The 18,681-nt window shown below is 42.7% G+C and overlaps 1 protein-coding gene across 3 annotated transcripts in view; it reads right to left on the bottom strand.

Moving 5' to 3' along the window:
- Cab39l (calcium binding protein 39 like) overlaps window positions 1–18,681 on the bottom strand; it is a 170,557-nt gene that overhangs the window by 23,120 nt on the left and 128,756 nt on the right. For all 3 annotated transcript variants that reach the window (XM_008824982.3, XM_008824983.3, XM_008824984.2), the window contains 2 exons: window positions 12,596–12,655; window positions 8,267–8,332 (listed from right to left, as the gene is read on the bottom strand). In XM_008824982.3, the coding sequence (XP_008823204.1) occupies window positions 8,267–8,332; window positions 12,596–12,655 (126 nt within the window). The remainder of the gene's footprint in view (window positions 1–8,266; window positions 8,333–12,595; window positions 12,656–18,681) is intronic.

Below are 18,681 nucleotides of genomic sequence, written 5' to 3'. Positions count from 1 at the left end.
TGTGTGTGTGTGTGTGTGTGTGTGTGTGTGTGTGTGTGTGTATCATGAACGTGTCATGGCATTCGTGTAGAGGGCAGAGGATAACTTGTGTGAGCTGGTTCTCTTCTTCCACCCATGTGGGTTCCAGGGATTAAACTTGAGTCATCAGGCTTGGTGGCAGGCTTTACCTGCTGAACCATCTTGCCAGACCAGAGGATTTTATGAAAAAGGAAACAGGGCTAGGGATGCATCTCAGCGGTAGACAGCTTGCTTAGCTTGTGTAAGGCCCTAGATCCGATCTCTAGTCTGACATAGAAGCAGAATAAAAACAAAACATCTTATGGCAACAAATTAATAGTTCTTAGAATGCGGCACTATACTGAAGCAAAATTAAAATCCCTGAAGAGAAAACAGGAGACCCTCTAGCAGCAAGGCTGAAGGCCCCACGGGTCTGTCTCCAAACCCTTTGTTCTGCCACAGCAGTAATTCCTGAAGCCCTCAGGAGCTAAAAAGCCAGCGTGCACCACTGAACATGTAAGATACTCTTCTCACTGAGCTGCTCCTGAAGCCCTCATGAGAGCAATGCACAGCTGGGTGGGAGGAGAAAGCACAGCAAATGGGGGCTAGCTGTCATCAGAATTCTGGATGTGTATATGGGGACAGGGACCCCAGGAAACAGGCATCTTGCTTAGGCTGCATCTTTCTGTCAATTCAACAAGAGCTGAATACCTGATTTTTATTTTAGTGCGTGCTAAGGTAAGAATTAGACTTTGGCGTTCTTTACATACCCATGAATGACTGTGTGGCTTTATTTTCTGCACTTTCCCTGCTCACCAAGGCTCTCCTGGAAGCCATCTTTGCTCCTGCTCTCTCTCTTGAAGCCTGTTCCACTGTTGCCTCTTACTGGCTCCACTGCCTAAAGGCACACATTCACATCTCCTGCTTTCCAAATCCAAACATTCCCTTCTACAGCGACAGGCGCAATTTTATTTATTTATTTATTTATTTATTTATTTATTTATTTAATTTATTTATTTATATATTTCTTATTTTTACTTTATGTGTATGAGTGTATTGTCTGCATGTGTGTAAGTGCACCCATGTCATGCAATGCCCACAGAGGCCAGAAGAGGGTGTTGGATCCCCTGGAATTGGAGTTGTTAGTGGGTGCTGGGATTTGAACCTGGGTCCTCTGCAAGAGCAGCCAGTGCTCTCAATCACTGAGCCATCTCTCTAGCCCTGATGGGCGAAATTGTAATACCAATGTCTCCCAAATCTCCATTTCTCAACTCAACGTCTGTCCTAAGTTCCCCACTCACAATTCTGTTACACAGCCCTACATGGACTGGTTGCTGGCTGATCACACTTAATGACTTTAAAACTAATTCTCTTTCTTCTCTTTGTTAATGGCATTGAGCCCTGTCAGCTCCCAGGGCAGAGAGCTGAAGTCTTCATCAGCACATTTTCCCTCAATCCTCACATCAACTTGATGTCCAAGATTTGCCAATTTTCTTTGCCAGTGTCTCTTGAGCATCCAGCGCTCTGTCTTTATTACTAGTTCCCTCATTCAAATGCTCACTCCCTTTCATCTGAATGATTCCAACATCACACACAAGCCCTCTCCCTCAGTCTTCATCAATCCAAACCACTTTGCAATTGGATCAATGTTGATTTTTCCTGAAAAATCAACGGCACTTGCTATTAGTTTCACTTATAAAGTGAACAAAAACAAATGTCTGCTTTCCGTGGACTTAGGGATAAAACCCAAGCTGAGCACTGGAAGTCTGTGGTGATGGGACCATTTCTTCATCTCCTTTTTCTCACTCCCTCACATAGTCCTCCTCATTCTTCTGACTCTGGCTCCCTCTCCTCTTGCTTGAACTTCTCACTGCCTGTCTAAGCTTACCACTGTCTAGGACTAGCTCAGGAGCTGTGCCGATGGAGTTCCTCCTCCCCACACAGGGTCTCACCAGCACCTTGTTTGTTTCCAGCGACAGTCAGTCTCACGTGCATGGTTTTATGAGCCTTCTTTGAGTGCACGCTCCATAAGGCCATGGTTCAAAGCTTTCTCAGTCTGTGCCCTTATGACCTAACCACATGGATGTGGATGGTGCCGAGGAAACAAGTCCTAGCAACGTGGAATCTCTCTCCTCACAAAATGTAGGAAAGACACTTTATTGATGAATGAGCACAACACTGTGGGTAACCGATGACAGTGTGAAGCCCATCTTAGGATCACAGCCAAGCACACACACCACTGCCTACCCCTTTCAAAGAGAAGGCTGACCTGCCTGTGAGAGGCACTCACAGCACTGCTGTGGGTGTCACGGTTCACCCGAGATTCACCTGCTAGTGAGGGAGCTATCTGTCTCAGCAAATTGCTTTCATGTGGATATTCAATCTTCTTTTCTCTCTCTGAGAAGCACATGGCTACATCTTGGAGAGTTCTCATTACAAGCTCCCCCCTGGACAGAGATAGGAGAGCATTCAGTTCAAAGGGCTGGTTCCCCAGCCTTCGAAATAAAGTACTTCTGAAAGTAAAGCCAACAAGGGACTGTTTAGTCTCTAAAGAATTTTCCTTTTTACACAATGGCAAACAAATGTAATAAAACATCGTGAAACATAACAAAAGGTTTTGGCCAAGGGACAGTTCATGTTTTAAACATGCTTAACCTTGGGTTTGTTGCTTGGTCCTCCATCCTATTCTACTGAGCCACAGGTCTGTTTTTGTTGCTTTGACTACATGGTATAACTTGGAATCAAGTGAAACCTCCAGCACTGCTCTTTTTGCTTTGACTATTTGGGATCTTTTGTGCCTCCACACAAAGTTTAGAATTCTTTTTTCTTTTTCAAGACAAAGTCTTACCATGAAACCCAAGCTGGCCTGGTCCTTGCTGTGCATACCTGGTTGGCCTCAGACTCATGGAAATCCCCCTGCCTCTGCCTCCCGAAAGCTGGGATTAAAGAACATCATCAACATGCCCAGCCCTACTTTATCTATTTTTGTGAAGAATGAAGAAAGTGTAGCATACATACACAATGAATGGAATTGAAAAAACAAAACAAAACAAAATAAAAACAGGGTTTCATATAGCCTAGGTGGCTTCAAACTAGGTACTCAAGGGTGACCTTGGAATTCTATCCTCTTGCTTTCACCTCCCTAGTGCCGGATTTAGAGGTGTGTCATCTGTAGTTTCTGTAGTTCTGGGGACTGACCCAGGGCTTAGTGCATGCTACGCAAACATGCTACCAGTGGAGCTACAACCCTGCCCCACAATGGACTTTCATTCAGCCAGAAAGAATGAAGTTATGTTGTTTCCAGGAAAATGGGTGCAGTTGGAGAGCATCACATTAAGCAAAAGAAGTCAGATCAGAAAGACAATCATGGCATGAAAGTAAAAGCGAGGCTGGGAGAAAGAGGGGACTAGAGGGAGGAGGGGGAGCATGGTGAGAGTGTTCAATGTGCCAGCACATAAACGTCTTTATGAAACCATCACCACATACAATGAATACACACCTATATGGTTTTTCTTCTAACATTTACAAACAGATACATTCTTCAATAACTATTTGTTGAAGTTATGAGTTCAATTTAGATTAAAGCACTTCAATTTTTAGCATACGGATATACCCATGTATAAATTCTGCCCCATTTATCTTCTGCTCACAGTTTTACAACTTTAGTCAGGTGTGGTGGTATGAACTCTAATACTAGCCATAGAGACATAAAGCAAATCCAAGGCTGGCCTAAGCTACAGGAGGAGACCCTATCATGACCAGTGAAGGATGTAGCTAAGTGGTAGGCACTTGCATAGCATGTTCAAGGTTCTGTGATCCAGAATCCCATACTCACACACAAAATAATATCGTTTCCCATATAATCCTATTAAGAACTTGAAGTGAGGCTGACACCGTTAGGGGAAAACTCCTACATGAACTCACTTTTAGTGTCTTTTCCTTTTTTTCCAGTTAAAACTCTGACAAAAGCTGAGTGTACAGAGAGGCATTCCTGTCTACTACATTTATGATGAACGTTGAGCACGCTCCCGAGTGCTCCCAGAGTGCTCCCATTGCCACTTCACCTTTTGAACATGTAGACTACAACCTTGGGCTCAGCGTGTCCAAAAGTGTGAATACCGTTCTTCCTTCTTGAACGAGGACCTTAAAACGAGCTTATTCGATAGTTTTTAGCTGAGCATGCTCAGTAATGTGCCCACCCCTAATGTGCTGTCTTACATGAATATGTAGTCCTCCAAGTAAAATGCCTATATTTCTTTAATCACGGAGGGCACTGCTCTGTAGTAACTCTTCTGTTCTCCTTGGTGCTGCAGGCAATAAATATTTCTCTATTGAACGAGGACCTTAAAACGAGCTTATTCGATAGTTTTTAGCTGAGCATGCTCAGTAATGTGCCCACCCCTAATGTGCTGTCTTACATGAATATGTAGTCCTCCAAGTAAAATGCCTATATTTCTTTAATCACGGAGGGCACTGCTCTGTAGTAACTCTTCTGTTCTCCTTGGTGCTGCAGGCAATAAATATTTCTCTGTTTATTTTGGGGGGCCGTGCTTATTCAGGCTTTTGAATTTATCAGAATGTGAGCACTGTGTTTACTTTTGGTCTTTTGGCCATTATGTTAACTAATTTTAATTAATAGTGACAACAGTAACACAGCATTGCATTATACCACAAAGTGCTCTAAAGTTATATTACTTATTCTAAGTCAATGGAATAAGTTCACCTTTTACTTAATCATGAAGCGAGGATAACTAAGAGGTGGTGGTTGTTGTTTTTCCCTTCAGAACCTGATGTTTTAATTAAATTGGCCAGAGCCAAAAAATTCCACCAAGCCTCTTTTGAATTATAATCTTTCTTGCTAATAATTAGATGCCAGGCCTCCAAAGAAGATAAGAAATAAGTTTCTAAGCTCTATCACATGAGGGAAAGGAATTTCTCTGTTAATTACTTTTTATTAGTACTAGGAATCTAAGCAGTCCAAGACCAAAAATGTCTAGGAAAATTTAGAATATAATTAACAAAAAGCAGCAGGTAGCAAATACTTCTGAATAAAAAAATAGCCTAGTGCCTCAACCAGTTTATACTTATGAAGTTATTTGTCATTATAATGATCTGACCTCTCATTTAGTACAATTAAGAAACATTAGCAGGGCATGGTAACATACACCTTTAGAAGCTGGCATATCGCTGTGAGATCCAGGCCAGTCTTGTCTACATAGTGAGTTTCAGGCTAGTTGGTGCTACAGGGAGACCCTGTCTCAAACAACCACCACCATCACCACCACCACCACCACCACCACCACCAAACCAAAAAAGAAATGGACAAATCTTACAGAATCTATATTTGCAAATGTGGTTATAACAGAACAGCATCTACGGTAACTACAGATCTAATTCCTCAAAGGAAAAACCATAATTGCACCAGCAGAGTTTCCTCAAGCAACATTTTTCTCTCAGAGAAGAGTCAGCAATGTTGGATGAGCCCAGCCTTGATATGTGAACCAATTCAGTCACCCATCTTTTGTTCCCTTGAATAGGATGATCCATAACCATCTCTACCTTATTTTAAGCAACCCAAACATCAACTCTTCCTAAAGTATCATTTTAATGGTTTCTGCATGTGTGACTCTGGGTTTGGAACGCTCTACTAGAGCCAGGTGGGCTCATCAATGGGTCCACAACTGATGGCAATGATCCCCCCTCTCTGAGACTCTATCAGTAGCCAATAGTTCAACAGGAAGAGCAGCACATCTCTGGACATAGGAAGCACAGCCTTGAGGTTGGCCTCTGCTTAGAGTTCAGCTAGGCCTGCACTGCTTAGCTTTAACACAGTGCTGGAACAGCATGGGGCTTTTCTAAATGGGTCACCTTGCATTGATTTCTGCACAAGGGGAACCTCAATAACAAGTGCTGACTGACTGGGTAAAAACTGCCCTGTCCTTTAACGAGAAGCTGAAGCAAGGAGGGCATAAACACATAGGAGCAAGGCATGGCTACACAAAGTCCCAGGCAAAGCAAATGTAAAGCATGATACAGAACAGGTGTATAAAAACATATGCACTGTCCTGCGAATGTCATCATTTTGACATCACAAGTGGGCTGTTAAAGGAGCTGCAAGGCCCAACAAACTGCATGGCTGAAAGTAGTCAGCACTACTAAGTACAACAGCCATGTAGTCTGAAGGACAGAGGTACAGCACTAGCCCATGCCCCACCATCAGCACTGTCCCACCTGCTCTTGGCCCAATGGCTGTCCCTGACCACCTTTTGCCAGGGAGGCAGGCATTCAGCGACCCAGGGCCTAACTCTGTTGGGCTCCTAGGCATGGCCAGCAGCATTTCATAGGAGATGTAACTTCAGACAGCAAATACCCTTTGGCTTTACACATGTGCATCTTACTCAGCATCATTTGAATTTTTCACAAACTCAAGCCTCTCCTCAAAGGTCAGCTTGTAAGAGAGACCTTGCTGCCATTCCAGCTACTGTGGCGCACACCAATCTCCTCAGCCATCGCTTTCTTTTTAGCAGAAGCATTCCAGTTTCTAGTGTAACATAGCCCCTTGTCCCATTCTGCTTTTCTCTTTAGTACTTACAGTCACTTGAAAACCATGAGTGTACTGTCTATCATCTGTTCTCAGAAAGCAGAACATGTTGGCCTCAGAGCTGGACTTGGCTGCCACTGTATGTCTAGAATATTAGCAGGTAAATATTTGCTGTCTGAATGGATGTCTGTTACCTCCCTCCCACTGCTTCACTCAGTAGTTCACTCAGCACTTGTGGAAAACAGGGAATCCACTTTGTGTGCATGTGTGTACGCATGCATGCATGCGTATGTGTGTGTGTGGTATGGAGATCAGAACAACGCCCTGGGTGTTGTTCCTTGCCTTCCACCTTGTTTGAGACAGGGTCTCTCTCAATGTGAACAGAAATCCCATGACATTAACTCTATAAACACTGTTTCATAGTAAATAGTTCTTTTCCCAGTCAAAAATATTAAGAGTTTATCATTTAGTTGAACTTACAACCTTGAGAATTTAAATGCTTGCCTTTTGTGTCACATTTTGGCACTGTCAAAGCCCTTGCTTGCCTGTGAGCTTCCAGTAAGTCTCCCATCTCCCTGTAGGGACACATAAGGATTATAGATGCATGTGCTACTGCGCCTGGGTTTTATGTAGATTCTGGGGCTCCAAACTCAGGTTGTCAGGCTTGTACAGCAAGTGCTTTACCCACTGAGCCACCTTCCTAGCTCTCTTTCCCAGCTACCTATATCTTCTTTAGCCTCCTTCCAGATTCTGTTCCTATGAAACCCTGGCAGTTTTTTAAGCAAAGTTTTACTTATATGATCAGATAGTTCTTTCAAATATGAGTGTCAGTTGCCTTTTCTTTATAATGTTGAGTGTTTAAACCCTGGCCTTGTGCATGTCAGACAGATGCCCTACTATTGAACTATACTACCAGCCAGCTAATATTAAAAAAAAAAATTCTTTAATTCTTAGGGAAGGACCATTTCTTCTATTTCTTTGCTGTAAACGTATTTTGAGCAAATCAAGTTCAACAGTGGAGTTGTAAACACTGGCTCACTAGAGTGCTCTGGGAATGGGACCTGGCAATGAAATGTAGTTGACAGTGTTCTTTAGGAAAATATGTTACAACTCTGGGAGAGAAATGCTTCCCCTAACATAGAAGTCCCATAGCATCTCAGCTCTATAAATATTGAATCACAGCAAACAGCTGTTTTCCTACTCAAAAATACTGAGTTTATCATTTCCCAAACTTATAACCATGAAAGGATTTAAACATTTATGTTCTATGTGTCCTATTTCCATTCTGTCACTTCTCTGAATCTCATTTAGGGGTGCAGGAGAGACACAGGATTCTGTTGCAAGGTACACTGAGCCACTTCCAGGTGTCACACTGAGCCTTCCCCAAAAGTCACTTCTCTAGCCACTTCACTCTGTCTGGTTTCTTCTCATCTCTAAAATATGCCCAAGAGAGAGAGCCATGGTCTGCCCAAATCAGCATAGATCTGGTTTTCTTCCGTAGTGAAACAGTCCACCTTCAACTTAACCATGCACTTATTTATGATGCCTCTTTCAAAAAGCATTTGAGGCAGGATGCTCACATTATTTTGCTACAAAGTACAGTCAGAACATAAAACATATCCCTCAAATTAAAGGATGCTTTAATTATTCTTTTACTTCTCTATAATAATAGATATTGTTTGCTAATAACATATTAACTTATGAGGACTTAAAGAAATTCGGTCTTACCTTTAAAGATTGTCTCTTTGTCACATAATTCTCAGACTGCAGCAGTTTCTCATAGTCTTCAAAGATCTAATAAAAGAAAGTAAGACTGTAAAGGCAGCAGTGTGCCCTCTACACCAAGTGCCCTCTACACCATGTGCCTTCTACATGGTGCCCTGGCTCTTTTTAAAAGAGGGTCCCTCCTTTCACCCTTGTGTCCTCGGATCCACTGATCCGCACTGCTCACAGGGAGGCATAGGTATCTCGCTGTCTTCTACACAGGCAAGATCAGGACAGGGAGGTAAAGGGATGTAGAATACATGCTGCTCAATTTTATTTAGCTCTGCAAGTTAGAAATGAATGGAAAGATGGAATAATCGTTGAGTCCTTCCAATAAGTCATTCTGATAAAACATTAAAAGCTGCAAGATGACTCATTTTAAAGAAATCTGCTTCTGTAGCTGGTAGCTGTAGGTTTACAATGTGGGAAAAAAATAAATATACTTAAGGCTCTGGACTGTCACACCCATAATGTGAACAGATGAGGCTGGATGGAGGTGACCACTGCTGCATGGTGGCCACGCTAACCCAAACTGGTCTTGGTAAAGCTTACCCACTCTCACCAGGAGTCACAGGACTGGGAGTGGGTCCTCCTGTGATGAGTAATGTGGGCTATAGTCATGGCCGAGGCCCTTCAGTGGCAGAGAGCACAGCAGCTAGGAAAGCTTGGCATCTACTTTTCACCATGTGTGGGCATATCACTCTGAGAGCAGTGGGAGGAGCAAGCATCTGGGAAGAAAGCAAGAAAGCCCAGGAACTGAGGGTGGAAACCAGTTAGCTTCAAGAGAGCTGGCGGGGTGGGGGGAGAAGGTGTCTGTGCACACCTATCAAAATCAGTGATTCGGGGGTTGGACAGATGGCTCAGAAGTTGAGAGCGCTGGCTGCTGTTCCAGAGGACCCAGGGCAGCTAACAACTGTCCCTAACTCCAATTCCAAGGGATCTGACATCCTCTTCTGGCCTCTGCAGGCAGTGCATGACACAAGTGCACTTACATACATGCAGGCAATACACTGATACATGTAAAAATAAAATAATAAAATATTTAAAAAATATTTCAGATTAAGAAAACAAAAAGGCCCAGCATGCAGCTCATATTAAAGCCACAATGTTATACTCTTTCATAGGACATTTGTTCCTCTGTCAAACACAAGGAGAACACTACAGTTTAGCTGCGTAGGCCCTTCCCCCAAACTCATATGTTGAAAACCTGGTCCCCAGCTGGTGGTGCCACTGAAAAGTGATTGGATCTTAAGGCTTCTAACTTTATCAATGGACTGATCCCTTGAATTTATAGCTGAATGGATCTTTAGGAGGGGGGCGGGAAATAGGTCCCTAAGGGGCATGCTTTTTTTTGGGTCTTTTTGAGACAGGGTCTCCCTGTAGCCCCAGCTGGAAATCACTATGTAGACCAGGCTGGCCTTGAACTCACAGAGATCCGCCTGTGTCTGATTCCCAAGTGTTGGGATTAAAGGCATGAGCCACCATGCCTGGCTTGAGGCATGCTTTTTTTTCCCCCCATATGTACATATGTATGTGTGTGTGTGTGTGTGTGTGTGTATGTCTTCCTTGATTGTTCTCCATTATATAGCTAGGAGGATCTCTCATTGAACCCAGAGTTTACCAGTTCAGCTAGTCTGCCTAGCCTGCTTGCTCTGAGGATTATCTGCCTCTGCCTCCAGTATAATAGGGTGACTGGGAGGAAAGGGGGGTGGGTACCATGCCCACCTAGCTTTTTATGTGGGTTCTGGGGATCCAAATTCTAGTCTTCCCATTTTCCCTGCTGAGCCACCTCCCCAGCCTCAGGGGCATGCTTTTAAAAAACTATTAATTTTTATTTTATGTGTATGAATGCTCTGCATGTATGTAAGTGAACCCATGTGTGCAATGCATGCAGAGGCTAAAGGAGGGTGTCAGATCCCCTGGAACTGGAGTTACAGATGGCTGCTAGCCACTATGTGGGTGCTGAGAGCCAATCCCAGGTTCTCTGCAAGAGCAGCCAGTGCTCTTTTTTTTTTTTTTTAATTTTTACAAAAACTTTGAGAATTTCATACGTATATATAAGGTGTTTTGACCTAATCCATGCCCACTCCCTCCCCTCCAACATTCCCCCAATTGAAGAGGTAACCCTAAAATCTTTTAAGGATTAGATACAAGCTCCCAAATACTTTTGACATTTTTGGCCTTTGGAACAGAGTATATGCAGCCAGTGCTCTTGCCCCTCTTAACCGCTGAGTCATCTCTCTAGTTCCAGGGGCATGCTTTAAAGGGTGCATTTTGTCTCTGAACACTTGCTCTCTATCTGACTCCTTGCTGCCATGGGGTGAGCATCTTTCCCTTGCCACACCCTTCCATATGACACTGCTCTACCATAGGCCTAGAAACAGAGTCAAGTAATCATGGACTGAAACATTATACTAAAATAAATCTTTCCTCATTTAGGTTATTTCTCTTATGTATTTTAATCATAGAAACAAGAAGGTGACTAACACAGGAAAATATTGTTGATCAATAAATTTATCAGCCAAATAAATTATAATTGTCAATCATAATATACAAATATATGTGAAAGATAAATGACTAAAGCTACCTGTCTCACTGTTTTCTTTTTTCTTGACTTTAAAAAAGATATATATATATATATATTCTTTAAATTTTATATGTATGAGTGTTTTATCTGCCTGTATTTAAATGCACCCATGAGTGCAATGCCCATGGACGCTAGAAGGCATTGGATCCCCGGGAATTGGAGTACAGTAGACATCATGTTAGACACCATGTGGGTGCTGGGAACTGAACCCAGGTCCTCTGCAAGAACAGCCAGTGCTCTTAACTGCTGAGCCATCTCTTTAGCCCCTCTTATTAACTTTTAAAGTTAGTAGACAAAGTAATGGATTTCATTAGGCATTTTCATGCACTTGTGTCATTATCCTGTTGTGCTGGACAGCTTTAGTGTCAACTTGACACACCTGGGTTGAGGGAGCCTTAATTGGGGAATTGCCTTCATTGGACTGGCCTGTGGCCATGTCCATGGGGCACCTGCTTGATTGTTGAGTGATGTGGAAGGGCCCAGCCCACTGTGGGTGGTGCCATCCCTGTGCAGGTGGCCTGTGTTGCATAAGAAAGCAGGCTGAGCAGAGGCCAGGGGAGCAAGCCAGTAAGCAATGTTCCTCCATGGCCTGTGCTCCAGCTCCTGCCTCCAGGTTCCTGCCCTGAGTTCCTACCTTGGGCTCCCTGATGAACTGTGACCTGGGAGATGTAAGAGAAATAAACTCTTTCCTCCCCAAGTTGGTAGTGGTCAGAGTGTTTTGTCATAGCAATGGAGAAAAAAACTAGGACACCTGTGTTCTAATCGATCCCCCTTTTCCACCTCTCATTATTTTAGAGTTATACATGGTGCGCTCCATTTCCTCATGGTCAAATGATAAAGAATTGTGAAGCTAGTTTGGCCTGGTGGTACACACTTGTATTCCCAGGGCTTGAGAGGTGGAGGCAGGAAGATCACCAACTCAAGGCCAGCCTGGGAGGGCGGGGTGAGCACCTCCTCAGTGATTCACCAAGAATGGAGATGGTGGAACTGGAAGCAGTGATTAATACACATTCACATCAGCCTGTTCAGTTTGGGCTTTCCAGTCAGCTAGGAGATACCTTCCTGTACTGCCCCTTGCTGCTGCAACATCGGGGCTCCCCAAAGCTTCTCCTAAAATGGGTCTTTTCTTGCCTACTTGTGATTTTATCTTGAGTAAGGCTGGCTGAGCTAACGACATGAAGAGGAGTGATGGCAGAGTGACAGCAGCAACAGCAAGAGGATGGGGATACAATGAAGGATGCAGAAGCACAGAAAGGAGGGAGGGGAGAGGAAGAGACACACAGAGGGAATAGCCCCAGTTGTGGAGAAATTCCTGGGAGCTGCCAAGCCTTTGATGCTGAGTGCCAACACTCAAGGCTGAGACGCCGACTGGCGGGTGCCAACTGCTGCTACTGCTGCTGATGTGCTGCTGGGAGCCAAGGACTTCAGTAGCTTCCAAGTGCAGGCTACGGGCAATCTGAACCGAGAGCATAAGCCTCTAACCCGAGCATCTAGAATTGGAAGTCTGGCTTCTAAGGTCCTAAGTCTTCATTCCCAGGTCTCGGAGCCTGAGACTGCCTGCTCAGTCCATAAGCCTTTAGCACTTGCATCCAGGACCAACAACACCAGAAGAACCACTTGTAGTTTCCATCCATGTCGAACAAAAGGATCCCAGTGAGTTCACTAGTAATAGAGGAAGATAGAAGTCTTGAAAATGATTTACTTACAGTGTCATAGTTTTGTTCTAAGAAGTCCGCTACCAACACTTTATGTCTGGTTAATAAATCCTAGAAAGAGAACAAGCAGTAAAGTTATTATAGCCAGTAAATTTTATAATTAATTAAAATTTAAAGTCAATCTTTTGATTCTATGGTTTGATATATCCAATAATTTCAAACACATAAAAGTTGAAAAAGAACATTTTCATTTTTACCACAAAATTATTTCCATTCCTATTTAAGATGTGAAATGCAAGCTTGTTTCAGGTTAAAATTAAATGTACATTGATGGATTTAAATAGCAGAAATAACAAATGGTAGAATGCAACATCTAAGGAATAAGTTTACAGAATCTATCAACCTCTTCCCCTCCAGGCTCGTCTCTAATCCCTCAGCTCAAGTGAGCCTCTGCCTCTGCCTGACCATAGGGAATACAGGTATATGCCACCGTGCCTAGTTCTAACCATTTTCTAAAACCTCACCTCACAAACTGATTGAAGAGATTTTCAAGCATTTTAATCTTTGTTTTCCTAACCGCTGTTCTAATATGTGTATGTGGTGTATGTACATGTGTGTGAGTGCATATGCCCAGGTGTGTACACATGGAGGCCAGAGGAAGATGTTGGGTCCTGCATATCTTTTTCTACCTTATTACCTTGAGACAGGCTCTTTCACTGAATCTAGAGCTTGGCTGGTGGCCAGCAAGCCCCAGAGATCCTCCTGTCTGACTCCACCAGCACTGGGGTTACAGGTGGGTGCATGGCTACACCCAGTTTGTTATGTGAGTAATGGATATTTGAACTCAGGTCCTCATGTTTACACAGTAAGCACTCAAATGCTGAAGCATCTCCCCAGCTCCCTAATCACTTCATTTATTTATTATTTATTTTTAAATTGCATTATTATTACTGTGTATGTGTATGTATAATGGGGGTGGGGAAGCATGTCATGGTGCACATGTGGAGGTCAGAGGACACCTCTGTGGAGTCGATTCTCTTCTTCCACCTTTAAGTGGGTGCCAAGGATTGAACTCACATTGTCTGGCTGGTGCAGCAAGAGCTACACCCATTGAGCCATCTCCCCCAACCCCATAAACACACTTCTAAATGTAGGTGGTTGGTCCATGGAAGCACAAGAATGACATTCACTAGTGGCATCTTAGTACTGTCCTGCTCTCAGGTAAAGGGGCCATGAGATACGCTGCAAGCTACTAAGTAACAATGCATCCTTTCAGAGTTGAAGTGATCAGTCCTATCTGATTAGAGATAGAAACTTGCAGAAAACTGTACAAAGCAGGAAGGAACTTCTGGCTGTCTTAAATGTCTTAAATTCACATCTAAATCGTATTCTTGTTTCACCTCAATGTTGCAAAAAATAAAAATAAAGGATAAGCCCCACCTAATCCCTTTAATATACTTAGAGGCTAAATGCCCTACTCAAGTATTATGTAGAATTTAATTAAAAATAAGAATTTTTAAGTTATCCAAAATGAAGTCAAATACTTTAATACCCATTTAATTAAAATTGCTGCTAAATACATAATAACATCACAAAGAAAGGGCAGGCAGCAGCCTTGTAAAAACCTACCCATTTATTCTTTAAACTTTTGTTTTTGGATTGCATATGTGGTGTGGGGGGGTATGTGCACGTGTGCGCACGCGCATGCCACGTAAGTGCAGTTGCTCACAGAGGTCAGAAGCAGGCATCAGATCTTCTGGAGCTTGAGCTACAGATGGCTGTGAGTCACCCCACTTGGGTGCTGGGAACTGAACTCAGGTCCTCTAGAAGAGGAGCATGTGCTCGTAACCACTGAGCTATCTCTCCAGGTCCCTATTTCCAAGTTTTTTTGTTGTTGTTGTTTTTTGTTTTGGCACATGGTCTCCCTATAGCCCCAGCTGGCCTGGAACTCACTATGTAGACCAAGCAGTCTCGATCTCACAGAGATCCACCTGCTTTCCAAGTGCTGGAATTAATGGCATGCACAACCATGCCCAGCTTTCCTTCTATTTTAATAACAAGAAAAAATAAATTATTCAAAGCATTTTGGACTAGCTTTTTAATAGTCTGTCTTTAAAACTGGGAATACATTTATTGAATACAAGATGATGTTCTGAGGTATTGTGGAAAGAACACTGTTGGAGGATTTACTATAGTTTGTATCTTAAATGTTCCCCAAAGTTGTGGCACTACCAGCCTGTGGAGCTACTGGGAGGTGGTATACTCTTTTTCCCTTGAAATGAAGTCTTACTATGTGGCTCAGGCTGGTATTGAACTCCTGGGCTGAAGTGACTCTTGGAGAGGTTGGGGCTTTAAGTGTACACATATGAAGCACAGGTGGTAGAACCTATGTGTATTAGTTGATTTTCTGTTGTTGTGATAGAAACACCATGACCAAGGGAACTTACAAAAGGAAGAATTCATTTGAGCTTATGGTTCCAAATGGGCAAGAGTCCACCATGGCAGAGAGGAATGGTGGCAGAGGTGGCTGGAGAAGGAGCAGAAGCTAAGCTCTCACATCTTCAAGCAGGCATAGGAAGCAAAAGAGCGACACGAGATCCGGCAAGGCCTAAGGACTCTCTAAGGGGCCCCTAGTGATGTGCTTCCTCCAGTATGGCCATACCTTCTAAGACCTCCTAAAACAGTGTCACCAACTGGGGACAAAATGTTCAAATATTTGGAGCCTAGTGGGGAATATTCTCATTCAAACTACCATACTATGAAAGGGTTTAATTGGAGGAAGTAAGACCCTTGAAGGGAACATAAGAATCCAGCTCTCCTCTCTCTCTGCTTCCAGGCCTCCATTAAAGTGAGCAGTACCGCTTCCCCACATGCTCCCCACCAGGAGGTCCTGCCTTGCCACAGGCCCCAAGCACCAGAGTCAGCTGACCCTGTTATGAAACTGTGAGTCAAAATAAAATTGAGGTTGTTCATCTCAGGTGCTTGGTTATGGACAGCTATGGAAGGCTAGCATGACTCAATCAGGATATTTTGCATATGCATTACCTAATATATTTATTTCTTTGTGGTGAGAACAGAAATATATTTAATGATTTTCAAAAACAATGTACTGCTATTAGCAAGGGCTAACATGTTCTATAATAAATCTTAACTTATCTTCCACCTGTGAAAATGCTGGTACTCTGTGACCAACATTCCCCATCCTGTCCTTTACCCAAGGACCACTTTGTTCTCTGTTTCTATGTGTTCAATATTTTTAGATTCTATATATAGATGAGACCATGATTTGCCTTCCTGTTCCTGTCTTATTTCACTTACTAAGAAGTCCATGTGGCTCATCCATGTTGTTACAAATGACAGGATTTCTTTTTATGGCTGAGTAGTACTTCATTATATGCACATAACACATTTTATTTTATTTTTGTGCATGTATGGTGTATGTTTACAGTGTATGTAAGTAGGTCCATGCATGGAGGTCAGAGGACAACTTCTGGGGGTGAGTTCTTGCTTTCCACCTTTGTTCTGAGGCAGACCCACTCTTGTTTCTGCTGCTGTGCTGAGTACCCCATGCTATCTGGTCCTCAAGCTTCCAGGTAATTTTCCTGCCTCTGCCTTCTATATTATCATAGAAGTACTGAGATTACCCTCATTTAGCTTTTAATGCAGGTTCTAGGGATTGAAGTCAGATTGTTAGGCTTGTAGGACAAGTGCTTTTACCCACTGAGCCATCGCTTCAGTCCCCTATCACATTTTCTTTATCCATTTAACTGTCAGTGGACTCTTGGGCTAATCCCTGATCTTAGCTATTGTGAACAATGCTGCAATGATTACTCTTCGACACACCCATTTCACTGTCTCTGGAGATATATCTAGTAATAGGATTGCTAAGTAACACAGTAATCCTTTTTGACATTTTTTTGAGGCACCTCCATACTGCTTTCCACAAAGGTGAACTAATTTACATTCATATCCAGTGTGCAATGCTTTATTTTCTCCACATCTTTGTCTTATAGCCCAGGGAAGCCTCAAACTCACTATGTAGTTGAAGCTAAGCGTGATCCTTCTGCCTACACTTCCCAAGTGCTGAGATTACAGGCTTGTGCCACTCAGCAATCTTTCATCTTTCTTATAATACCCTTTCTAGAAGATGAAAGGAGATACCTCACTGTAGTTTTACAATTTTCAAGTTCAAAAATAATGAAATGAGTCCTTAAAGTCTTGCAATGTGACTCACTATAGTGTCTGTCTTTGGAAATGTGGTATTATTTTTTCCTAGTGAAGCAGAACATCGAGAACTGTTTTGGAACTGGAGTTTGAAAACAGAGAACCCCTCTACAGGGGAGCTCCAGTCCCAGCCTGTTGGAGGTCTCATTCCAAATACTTACTGCATCAGGTGATCCCTAAGAGAGTAAGGTAGTTCTGCAGCAGTCTGGACAACCTCTAAGAGGATATTTAGAAATCTTCAGTTTTTAACTACCCCTCTCCTAGTTTTCTAGGAACTCCTTGAGTAAGCTGACTGAGCATAGATGCATTCTCAGTATGGGCTGCAGTGGACACTGTGCACCTGTGAGGGCTCTGCACCTGCTGTGACTGTGAGGCCTGGTCTCCTCCACAGCTGCTGGACAGCAATTGGAAGACCACTGCTACCTGAGAAGTTCCTTCTATATCTGTGCTCCCAGACACACAGGAGTCAGGAGGGGCTCTGTTAGAAACAGAACCTTCAAATCCTAAAGCAAAATAAATAGAAATAACTAAAACACCCAATAGTAGGAAGATACAGTACGGCGGGGCAGAACTCCAGGGGCAGGTGGGAAATGGTGTGTGCTCCGTCTCTCCCTCTCACATATCTACACTTGAGTATGTATATGATATACACATATCTTTACCCCCAGATTCATGTACCTAGAAGATTATGTGCCAAGACTGAGGAATCATGCCATATATGTGCTTACATACACATAATATAGACATATAATGTTACTTTATCATAAAAGTGAGTGGGAAACTAGCCTGCAAAAAGGAAAAGAAAATTACCTCAGATCCTACCCAAGAAGAAAACTACAAAATAAATAAATTCAGATCAAATTTTAAGGAATTTTAAGTTTTAAAGAACTGGTGTTGAAAAAAAAAAAAGAATTGGAGTGAATTCTTTCATCATACTTCCTAACCATCTGGTCTGACAGGGCAAAGTTATGCAGAGTGTCAGCTTTATGCTAAAAAATATCTGATATTATCACTTCTAATAATCTGCTTAGAAGAGACTTGGAGTGGAATGACAGAAACACCTGGCTGCGGTGGACAGGTGGTACTGACTGAGGGTTCACCAAGTGCAAAGGACTGTCACTTCACAGAGAGGAAGACAGGACTCAAAGGCTTAAGGACACCCAGATAAGCAGGTGGAAAATAGAGAAGGAACTAGAACAATTATGTAGATTCTTGGAGGGAGAAGAAGTTGATGGCTGCAGTAGACTTTTTCATGAAAGATGACACTGTAGACAGCGCTGTGGGAAAATGGTATTTTAGACAATGCCAGGGGAAAATACAGTTAGCAATGTGAAGACATGAATGATTAAACTGGGCAAGTCATCCTGAAGCAAAACAAAAGGTCAGGTAAGGTTAAGGAAACAAAAAACCAAGGCTAAAATAAAACCCAAACAAATCTTCTGAGACCAGAAACTTAAAAACAAAAACTTGTGGGTCACTGTCACATCAACCACAAGCATTTTGATAAAAAATAAAAAATTGGGGGCTGGAGAGATGGTTCAGCAGTTAAAAGCACTGGCTGTTCTTGCACAGGACCCAGGTTCGATTCCCAGCACCCACATGGACAATGCACAACAACATACATGCAGGCCATACACTCATGCATATAAAAAAATTTTTTTTTTAAAGAAAACACTTCCCTGGTTTTTGAGGCATAGACATTCTGCCACAAAGAAAAGGACATGCTTGGTACTAAATACCACTCTTTTATTTTTATTTATTTTTTATTTTATTTTATTTTCGGAGCTGAGGACTGAACCCAGGGCCTTGCGCTTGCTAGGCAAGCGCTCTACCACTGAGGTAAATCCCCAACCCCTATTTTTATTTTTCAAAGTATTATTGTTGTATATGTGTGAGTGTATGACGTGTTGTGG

Source organism: Nannospalax galili, unplaced genomic scaffold (genome assembly GCF_000622305.1).
Source record: "Nannospalax galili isolate Female #2095 unplaced genomic scaffold, S.galili_v1.0 scaffold488, whole genome shotgun sequence".
In the NCBI taxonomy this organism is placed as follows: Eukaryota; Metazoa; Chordata; class Mammalia; order Rodentia; family Spalacidae; genus Nannospalax; species Nannospalax galili.
This window is presented reverse-complemented; position numbering and strand designations above follow the sequence as displayed.